The 11,408-nt window shown below is 43.0% G+C and overlaps 1 protein-coding gene across 1 annotated transcript in view; it reads left to right on the top strand.

The window, feature by feature from the left end:
* The window catches only part of LOC121942129 (potassium voltage-gated channel subfamily H member 1-like), a 37,659-nt gene extending 28,363 nt beyond the window's left edge, over window positions 1-9,296 (top strand). The window contains exon 11 of the mRNA XM_042485251.1: window positions 4,399-9,296. Within this exon, the coding sequence (XP_042341185.1) occupies window positions 4,399-5,253 (855 nt within the window). The 3' untranslated portion in view covers window positions 5,254-9,296. The remainder of the gene's footprint in view (window positions 1-4,398) is intronic.
* The last annotated feature ends 2,112 nt before the right edge of the window (window positions 9,297-11,408 follow it).

Genomic DNA, 11,408 nt, shown 5'->3' with positions numbered 1-11,408 from the left:
ATGTTGACAAAGTTACTTTTCAGACGAACCGAGGCCACGCCCCACGCCAAACACGCCGTCTTTAGCCCCGAAAAACTCCGAGCGGTTATTGTCCCTAAAGCATGGATGCTGCATGCTCGAACACAAAAACGGCCACAAACACTCGTCAGCTGTGTGCGGCGGCCTCCCCTCGTCACACGAAGTGTCCCATCAGCTGCTGGTTCAGGTCCAAAACCGTCCTCTCTGCTGGACTTTACACTACAGATGCTGAGGTGGATGCAAGTGTTGTTGGTTTTTTTTTGCAGGATCTGCAGTTCGTTCGACACGTCTCGGCCTCCGTAGAAAAACAATAGAAGGAAACGATGATTTATTTCACACACTGGCTGATTAATTTCAAAAACGTTCAGACGGGAAACTGCTTCTTAAAACCAAAATCCGCCTGCAGACTGACTGGATGAAACCTTCTGTATAAAGTTTGAATTGATGAAATTATTCGGCAGAGATATTTTTATATAAAGAGATTATTTTGATGAAATCAGATGAAACAAACAGGGAGAGTTTGGATGAAGACGGACATGAACACTGATGGGACGCCCCCTCTCTCTCTGTGCTGTAAATCGATGTGAAAGCCAGCGTGTCTCGTTCTGCTTGGCTGTGCAATAATGACGCTGGTGAAGAGAAACGACCTGCCGGGCAGCGCTCACCTCCAAACCCGGAGACTCACAGCGCTCGGCAGCTGCTGCGCCGACGCACGGCTGCCGCGGCGACATTTACATCTCACGCTCGGCCTCCAGAAAAAAAAAGAAAATCTGCTGATGTGGTGAAATAAATCCACTTTGACTGAGTTTCACTGCTGTAGTTTCAACGCGTCTTTAATGGACAGAAACATCAATCTAAAACCAAAATCTCTCAGCTTTTGCAGAGATTATGATGAATCTCTGAACGTTGTGAGAGCCGAACACAGACGGACGTTTCGTCACAGTTTGACCGAAAAGTGCTGAGAAACAAGAGGATTTATTCCTGAATGTTTTCATCCTGAAGGCCACAGAGATGTGATTAATTTAACGAAGCTCCTTTAAGCGTTTGAATCGAGACATTTTGACAGAAAGCGTGCGGCCCGTGTGGACGCAGGGTTGGTTTGCTTTGACTCGTTTGGGCTTTTTGTTAAAAGCAGGAATTGATTTTGCTGTCAGAGTCGGTTTTGAAGTGCCATTGAAGCGAGACACTGCTGCTCTTCATGACTGCAGCTCTGCGATTGACTCAGTTCGCTCCGGCCGGAGGCTTCGCTGCACGTCACACTCCCAAAAAACAAGACCAGACAAAATAATCTGTTTCCGTAAATGAGTCCTTTAAACGGTTAGGACTGAGAGTCCCTGCAGACCGTAGAGCAGGGACACTAAACCAGATCTGGCCCCTAATAGGGCCCCTGGTGGCCCCCCAACATGGTGTCAGAGACATAAAACAGCATCAAAATAGAGCTTGTTGATCAAAAAAATCAGACAAATGTCCAAAAAAATGTTATAAAATCCCAGAAACACCCTGAAATCCTAGAAATGTCCCCAAATAAGATAAATGGCCAAAAATCCGAGATATTTCCTAAAATCCAAGATATGTCCTAAAATACTATAAATGTCCAAAAATAATATAAATGCCCTAAAATCATATAAATATCCTAAAATACATGAAATGTCTTAAAAATCCAAGAAACGTCCTAGACTCCTCAAAACATCCTCAAATCAGAGAAACATCCTGAAATCCTAAAAATGTCCTACAATTCTAGAAATGTCCTAAAATCCAAGAAGCATCCTGAATTATGGGAAATGTCCTACAATCCCAGTCATGTCCTAAAATCCAAGAAACAGTCTAAAATCTTAGAAATGCCCACAAATTCTGGAAATGTCCTTAAATCCAAGAAACATCCTAAAATTTTTAGAAATGCCCTAAAAGTTGAAAATGTCCTAAAATCTTAGGATCTTTAGTGGCCCCTCAGCAGAGCCGGCTGAGCGTTTCTGCTGTTTGTGTTTTCGGCTGAACGCAGCACGCTGAGTCTCTGTGGTTCGTTGAGTCTGCAGCGAGGGAAACGGAGCAGCATCACGAACATCAGCAGTTCTCTCACGTTCTGTGTTCCTCCGTTCTCGTCGCGCTCTGACAGAACCGTCCGGCCGCTGCTGCGGCGTTCACCCGATCCAATTTCAGCGGGTCAGGAGCTCCCTGACCGGCGCGGGGCTCTGACGGCAGGATGAGGATGATGATGGGGGAAAGCCTCGCTGCTGCCGCTGCAGAATAAAGACTGAGCGGAGGTCAGGAGGTCACGTGAGGCTGCCGAGCCTCTGATGTACACCGAAGTCACTGATGTGAACACGCAGCGGTTTACAGACGGGTCAGCACCGACAACCTTCACACCTGGAGGGGCGGCGAGAGAACGCCTGCTGCAGCTTCAGCAGATTAAAGGACCACAACACCGCTTCAGATATCTGCATTAAAAAAAAGTTTGGGTTTTTAACAGGTTCTTATTTGGCAGGAAAAAATCTATTTATGAATGCCAAATTTTTATTTCTTTTTATGATATGATTTTTTTAAATGACTGAATTGATATAAATTCAAAGTTAGGGGTGGAAAGAATTTACTACTTTTATTCTGGTAATCCATCAGTAACATGACGTCATTCGTTTCAAGAAAACGGAAATCTAACCAAGAAAGATGAAAATCGCAGACAGTTTTACCCGTTTTGAATAGTAACAACTAATGTGCCGGTCAGTTTTGATACATAAATCAAGTCCTTTCAGGTGTTTTTCTGAAGGTTTTTAATCTCAGCTATATTTTTTGTGACATTTTGATCAAAGTGTTCGAAGGTTTCCCAGGCAGGCCTCCTCTTAAATAATGAATGACTTGTTTTAACAGCAGAAGCAGTAAATGCTCGATAGACACACTTTCAGATGTGAGTGCTCCATTTGACACTGTTGATCATGCAGTTTTAATCGATGGCCTGGAGCGCTGGGTGGGAGCGCCCGGCGCGGATGTTTCTGCAGCAACAGGAAACATAAAGCGTTTCAGCCGAAGTGTCTGCTGGTGCAAGCCCTTTTCATCTCAACTGTGTTTTTATTAGGGCTGTCAAACGATTCATTTTTAAAATCACGATTAATCTCAGGATTTCAATCGTCAATAACATCTTTTCAGCTCCAATATTTTGTGCTTTGAAATGGTTTTGAGGTCCGTATTGACAAGTTAAAGACATTCTTACCACATTGTCTTGATCAGGAATCAAATCACAGCAAAAAACCTGGATGGTACTGACATGAAGTGGGTGTGTCTGTAAAGGGGAGACTCATGTGCACCCACAGAGCCCATTTTCATCAGGTATCTGGAGGTCAGAGGTCAAGGGACCCCTGTGAATCGACAAAATTTAGCCTAACTTTGGAGCATTATTCAGCCCCCTGACTGAGAAGATGGTATGAGTCATGTGATATTGATGCGATGCGTCACAATGATGGAGAAAAACATCTGAAGGGCGTACAAGAGAAATAAAAGAAAAAGCAGAACAGGAGAACCTAAAATCATCAAAACCTGACCACCGCAAAATAGAAAACCACATCATGGACTGGTCAGAGAGCAACAAGAACCACTGTTGGATCAGGGAGGCCTCTGAGATCTGGATCAGGCTCAAAGGACAGTAACCTGGGACAAAGGGACATACATGTTGTCCAACAGCTGGGATGCCATCCTCAAAAAAAACCATCAGACAACAGGAAGCGCTGTCGTCCTGTTAAACCAGTCCGGACTTTACCGTCTTCAAAAATAAGAGGCCTCTTCAAAAGATGTGAGGAAGTGAAGAGGAAGGGCATGTCAAGTTATATTTTGTTTGCACAAAGTAACGGATCGGTAACAGAGTAACCGCTGTAACAGATGCGGTTTTGATGATTTGACCTTGTGGCATGAAATAAGACATTCTAGGCCCACGCAGACAAGAGGAGTAAACAAACAAAGACGAAATAAAACCTGAAACCGCGTATTGATGTTGTGCAGATTTCCCTGGCAGTTCACGCTCCTGTCAAACCAGACAGGACGACCAAACCGGTATAAAACCGCTCACAGGACGTCACAACCACATCAGGTGACTCTTCTGACGAGGACTGCAGTCCAAACATGTCAGGATAAAAAAGTACTAATGTGATCCCCTTTGAATGCAGCAAATGTGCTGATTGTGAGGCGTCCATGTTTTAGAGTTCGTAGCTTCTTTGCAGCAGCATCCGTATTTGAGGCATTGTCAGCTGTCATGGCGACAGATGAGTCTGGACATACGTGAATGTAAGTGGCGGTATTTCTAGTTCGGCTTGAATTTCAGGGCGAAAAAGTGAAGATCTTTGTTGGAAAAGGTGAAACCGTTTTTAATCGTTTCTTTGGTTTTCTGTCTTTTTGCAGATTGTCTTCCGGAAGATCAGTGATGTGAAACGTGAGGAGGAGGAGATGCTGAAGAGGAAGAACGAGGCTCCTCTGAACCTCCCACCGGATCATCCGGTCCGTCGGCTCTTCCAGCGTTTCCGACAGCAGAGGGAGGCGCGGCTCGCCATGGAGCGAGGTGATCAGGCCGCCGGCGATGTAGAGAAAGGAGTCACCTGCCTGGAGCCGTCCAGAGGTCCTGAGGTCCTTGCCTCAACCAGTATAGTCATGGTGACGGAGAGCTCCACAACACCCACCACCTCCTCAACATCCTCCTCAACATCCTCCGGGACCTCCAGGACCTCCAGCCGAGTCATGCTACACGCTCCCGCCACCCAAAACGGAAACCTGGTCGGCTGCAAATCCGCAGAGCCGCCCAAAGCTAAAGGCTGGGGTCGATTCAAGGAGTCTGTGGTGAAGGCCGAGTCATGGAGCAGCGTCTCTAAGGCCGAGTCCATGGAGACGCTGCCCGATAGAACTAAGTCTCAGGACGAAATGTCCCTCAAGAAAACCGACTCCTGTGACAGCGGCATCACAAAGAGCGACCTCCGTTTGGACAATGTCGGCGACGCCAGGACGCCGCAGGAGCAAAGCCCAGTCCAGTCTGAGGAGAAGAGGGTCTTCTGCCCGATACCGGAGCAGAGCATCCAGGCGTCTTTCCTGGAGCTGAAGCAGGAGTTGAGAGGAGACATCCGATCTCTGAACAGTCGCATGGCAGCGCTGGAGACTCAGCTGGCTGAGATGCTGCGACTTCTCAAATCCAGGAAGTCGTCGGGCTCCTTCTTTGAGATCTCACGGCCTCCTTCCCCTGACTCCGATAAGGACAGCTTCTCCTAAACGGGGCATGGAGATGGTCCGCAGGAACTTGGCCTGTTCAGCCTCCAGATGTCAGAGAAGAGTGCCTGACACAAAAGCACTTTGTTACGTTCGTAGTGTCGCTCTGTGAGATGTCACATGGCGTCGAACTGAAAAGAGAATAAGGCTGATTTTTACTTTTTAGAGTCGTGACAGTCACGATGGCACCTTTGGACCTCAGGAGGGTTTAGACCTTTATATGATTTTGGCAATAATACGAGATGGCTTTAACGTTGTTGTTTCAAACGGGGCTTTTGCACTGTGATGAAGGAAACAGCGTTCTGACGGTTGATTTGGCTGCTTTGACTCAGACTCGTGCGTTCTGGTCCACTCCAGTCAAGTGGACAGAGGATGGCGTCCATAATGTCACGTATCGTAGGCTGTTTTTTCTGATTGCACTGCATGACATCATATCGAAGCATGGCTCTGTGATTGGTTGTTGAGATCTAAAGACGGACATTCAGTGTCAGGAGGCTGCTGAACTCGTTGAAGGACATTGTGGGCCAGGTATTTGGTCAATGGTTTGTGTTTGTTGGGATTTAAGACGGAAACAGCATCAGAATGTCCCCCTCCTTCATGCAGACTAAACACTGTGCGTACAGATTTGGATGTTTGGGACTGGTAGCGTTTTTATATCCAGAATGAATGTGAAAAATGTTACGCAGCTCGGAGACAGCGAGACCCTAAATGTGTCTTACGTTTAATTCCTACGCAGAGCTGAACATTTGATCGTTTAGTCTGGATTCTTAGCTTTTATTTTAAAAAATCTGTGTATGCATGTTTCCATGTTGATATTGCTCAACAGGAACCCAATCGCTTCGGTGTAAAAGATTGAACATGTTGGGTGGAGATCTGATCTCTGCAGCTGCTCTGATTTAGTGGAATATGTTTTAACACATTGTACATTTACTTTTTAATTCAGGTGTTTCAGGAGATGGCTTCATTTAAAATTAGACGGTATGTTGCTAAAGTAAAGTTACTTGAGATGTCTTGCAAATTAGGTAGATGGGTGAATGGACCTGTCAGTAAATAGTTGAAAGGATCAGGTGAAGGGAAGCAAAGGAAGCTTAAGGAAACACTGTGTGCTTTCATTCATCTTGTGCGTTGTGTTAAAACTTGCGTTTCGGACCTGCCAGAAACCCGTCCAATCGTCCGACAGATGTTTTGTCCATCATTCAGATGTTGTGACCTCAAACTGAACGTCAAAGAACAACCAGTGCGACAGATTCATCCCGATTCAGAAATTCATCCATTTAGTGTCTGCTTCTTAAAGTCAAGGAAAGGATCCTTGAAGGGCTGCATTTCAAGTATGCTATGTCATCAAATCCTGCTGAAGGATTTTTCGATGTTTAGGACCCTTCGAATTTTTCCAAAGACCGAGTCCTTCATACAGACAATTTGCAAGGATGTCTGTGCATGTCCTCAGAGATCTTAAGCAGCCACAATCAATGTGAAGGATGCATCGGTCCTGTACCCCGATTTGGAAAATGTGCAATGAAACTTTTACTTATTTCTCTTCAGCAGCCTGCCAACATCTGCTTCTGAACAAATTTGAGAAAGAAATGGGCGATCTAGTTTCTGAATCTTCACTCATATAATGCCGGTTTGAAAAATTTGTTCTGACTTTCATGAGGTGAGGGAGTCGATGCGTTGTCGGTCCTTCATTATGCTTGTCTTTTACAGGCGGTGCAGAATGAGAGAGCAAACTGACGGCATTACAATGATGTGATATGCCTTTAAATCTGAGTATCTTCAGTGTCAAGTCTGTAAATTTGTTCTTATCAATCAAAGGGAAGAAAGATTTATTGATGCCGGAACAAATCGATGCGCTGACAGTACGGTCTCCTCCTGCGAGCAAACCGGTGCTACATTTCAGTAAAACGGTTGAAGAGCTCAGTTGGTAAAATCACGGACACCTTTTTAAAAATTGCAGCACAGAATTGAAGGCAGGACCTTTTCGAGCAAGTCTGTCAGTTTTTGTTTTCCGAATGTTCGGAAGCTGTCAAACCTCTGCAGGACCCCATTCGGAGGGACCCATCCTGTCGAGGAAGCATCCTGGACTTTGAGAAGTATCTTACTGTCAGACTCAGGAGACGGCGGACAACATGTTGACGCGCCGAGGAAGGACTCGTCTTTTATTCTGGCTGCTTGAAATGGCAGAGAGAGATGGATTAAGGTGATTTTTTTAGATGGATATGTGTCTAATTACTGAGACCGTCACCTTGAGAAAGGACCGTAAATCCAGAGCTGTGAGACTTTAATGAAGCCGGTTGAGATTGTCTGCGTTGGACCTGCTGGATGATTGTGAGGCGGTCGAACATTTTGAGGAAATATTGGAATCACAGGACTGTTCACATCTATCCCTAACTGGACCGGACTCAGCAACGACTTAAAACTACTACAGCGAGGTCTCCGTGTCCTCACCTCTGGACAGATGTTGTCCACAGAACTGTGACAGCGGCGATTGTCATGGAGTGGCCCAGAGATGGCGTTTTTCTGTAGGCCAATGCGGAGGTTAGCTTCACCGTGGTTCCCTCATCAAAAACCTTTAAGACCGTATGACGAGGGAACCAGAGGTGCTGAAATGCTAATGGACCTCCGAGTTTTAGGACTCATTCCTGGTTTTCTCCATTACTGGCGCATTTTGCGTTTGAGGAAGGGCTGTCAAACAATTAATTTCTTATATTGGGATTCATTGCAGAATTTCCATTGTTAATTGCTATTAATCAAATTTTTAAATTGCATTTTTTTAATTCAGTTATTTTTCAGCAGTTTTGAAGTCCGCGTTGTGAAACTTAAGCAATTTTTACCAGATTGTTTTGATTAGAAATTAAATGACCTGCAAAAAAAACCTGCATGGGATTAGCATAAAGGTTAAAGAGGAGACTCATGGGTACCCACAGAACCCGTTTTCATTCAGATATCTGAAGGTCAGAGGTCAGTGGATCCCTGTGAAATGGCCATTGGTCTTTCTATATCCTAAAATTTGGAGCTTTATTCCAGCTCTTTACTGAAGTTAGCGTGACACGGTTGGATTCAAAACTCAGCTCAGAACAGCCTCTCAAAGACCGGAAAGACAATAAACACAATGTTAAAAAAATAAACGTGTTAATTACGGACCTTAATGGCATCGCTATTATCTGCTGTTACAGTTTGCTTAAAACTCCGGCTGTAAGAAAAGCCGATGAAATGTCTCGTTCAGTCTGAGGTCACGACAGCCAACAGACTCCCAGCAGAGCTGTGATTGTCCACTTCGTCCTTTAGCTTTAGCGTCTTCATCGGTGCCTCCATCAAAGTCCAGCGCAGGAAACCTTAATGATTTTATATGCAACGTTTTGTCACTCTCCTCCGGTCGGGTTTACGGCCGACTCGTCTCGTCCGATATCTCGATCACCTGCAATCTGAATGAAGTTTGGTCAAACGTGGAGGAGGCTGTCACACTGGCTGTCGCTCCTTTCACCTCCATAAATAAACCTCCGCCACAAAAGAGATGCATCCTGTCAGCAGGCGGGTTTCCATTAACAAACTGCACAAACTGAAATTGCAAATTTGAATTACACCTAATGAAAACACATTCTTTTAAAACAAAACTCACGTTTATTGCGAACAAGTTTTCATGCTAATGAGGTGGTATTTCGTTGTAAATTTCGTCATGTGGCTGCAGCGAGCCGGCGACTCTCCGAGTGGACGAATTTATGATGAACCCGTCTGTCCAAACAAACGACCAAATCTAGGAAAAGAGAGAGTTTCAGGTTATTTAAGCACCTTCAGCGCTGGCTCGTGTTTTCCCGACTGAGCAGAAAAGTGTTTAAGCTCCCTGAACTTTCATGACATTTGTTAAATGCAGATTTCAGACAAACCAGATTGATCATGTCAAATATCTTTTCTTTAGAGTGGAAAGTTCTGCAGCTTTAAGGGTATTTTTCAACTTGGACGCTGTTTTTCCATGTTTCTGTGTCACTAATGGGAACCGTGGCTTACTGTGCGCAGACCCAAAATGACCACAAAGACACAAACTAGGGTCAGAAAAAAAAACACAAACAAATTTCATAACATCTATAAGGAGCGCTGCAGGCAGCATCGGTAAAACATTTTTTGTCTTGTAAATTTACACATTTCATTTCAGATAATTTACCATTAAAATATTAGAGAATTTTTCTTGGTAATTAATTCCAAATTAATCTTTTGTTAACATTTGTTCTCAGAGTATATCAGATGTTTTTCTCGTAAATTTATGACTGTAAAGACGAACCAAGAAAGTTTTTTGTGATTTTTTTTCTTGAAAAAACCCCAGAAAATATTCATGTTTTTCTCATAATTGACTTCAGAATTTTTTTTTTCAACTTTACAAATGTAATCTTAAGAATATCAAAGTTTTTTATTGTATATTTGCCACATAAATCTAAGAGAAGTTCGGAGAACTTTTCTCGTTAATATACAAATTAAAAAAAGACTTTCCAAGTTTTCCAAGTTTTAGGCACAAAAACATGGAAAACTAGTCCAGGTTGAAATAAACAGAAGTTTCCCGTGAAGCTTTGACACCCGGCTGTTTTTTCTGACTAAACATAAAACTGTTTTTACTTCCCGAATTATCCCGACATCATTTAAATGTTTGCTTTTAGGCAAACCAGATTGATCATATCGAATATATTTTGCTTATTTCATTTATTTTTAGTTTCTGCAGCTTAGAGTAGAGTATCATCTGCAAACACGATGACCGTAGAAAAATACCCTGATCTACAAATACTGCTGAATCTGATGCTTTACTCTCACTAATCAGAGGAAATGTAACCTGAGCGGAAAGAAGATGTACGTTTGTCTTGACTTTGGTGTTTCGTGTGTCCTGTGTAGGTGTGATTATAATATAACGTCATAATATGCAATTATTGCCATGTATGCTGTTTGTCCTGAGAGGCTGGTAGTCGTCCGTCCCACGAGCACCGCCGCTATCGGCACTGATGCACTTTGGTCGCCTCTGCATGACGCTGGTGTCTGACACGTTTTTTTTTGTTTCAAAGACAGACTGAAGTCGAGCTGACTTTGCCTCGCTACTTAAATATCTGGGAGGTTTTCTCTAAACTTTAATCCCCTCTGCTGTCGGTCACGTGTACGTAACGACCGCCGTCTGTGCATGAAGAGCACCTCGATGTTCAAAACGTCTTTATCTTTGTCACGTATGCACTGAGGAAACGCTCAAACTAACCACAGATAAACTGTATGTTCTCTCCTTCACTTATTGTCAGGAATGAAAACTTTATCAGCACAAAAACGATTTCTAACAAAATCACATCAATAATAAATGATTTCATACTTTGTACTTTGTTTCTTGTTTTTCTGTCTGTAGGTTTAATGTCTGTTATTAAAAATCATCGTGACTGCACGAACCTAAACAGACGGTTTACCACTTAAATTTGAGAGAACAGCAGAGAATTCTTCTCATTAATTTATGACTTTAAAAACAGATTTTTTTTTCTTATAAATTTACAAATTTATTTTCAGAGAGTATTAGACATTTTGGAAAATATATTTTTTTTAATTTCTCAATTAAAAAATTGCAACTTTAAGGAAAAAAAGTTTTTTCTTTTAAACCTGAAATTTAAACTGTTACAATTTTGAAAATTAATGAATATTTGATATTTAAGATTAGGACTGATGCTGAATGGACTTATTGAAAGCAGAAAATAATAGGAATGTATAGTATTTTTTAAAGCTTGATTTCGGGAAGTGCATTTTGTGCGCAGAGCGTTACGAGTGTGTGATATTAAAGTGGGTCCTAAAGGGTTAATCACATTTTAAATCATGTTTTCAGCTCAGTTATTTGCTTTATTAAACCGTTGTGAAGTCCATATTGACGAGGTGAAGCAGTTCCTCTTCATCACTGACGCTCGAACACTCGGTAGGTGAATGTTGCCGGCATTTAACAGTTAAAAAAATATGAATATGTTACGTACGAAACTTCGATTACATGTTAATTTTGTCTCTCTGAACGCAGGAGCTGCTGCTGATGACGTATTTTTGTAGGCCGACCAGGAAGTTGGTGTCGTGCTGGTTCCCTCGTCAAAAACCTTCTGGGATTTTCGATAATCTCCAAAAATAATCTCTGTGAGGAACACGTTTATGATTTACAAGTGTACTTC

This window comes from Plectropomus leopardus, chromosome 4, assembly GCF_008729295.1.
Source record: "Plectropomus leopardus isolate mb chromosome 4, YSFRI_Pleo_2.0, whole genome shotgun sequence".
NCBI lineage: Eukaryota > Metazoa > Chordata > Actinopteri > Perciformes > Serranidae > Plectropomus > Plectropomus leopardus.
This window is presented reverse-complemented; position numbering and strand designations above follow the sequence as displayed.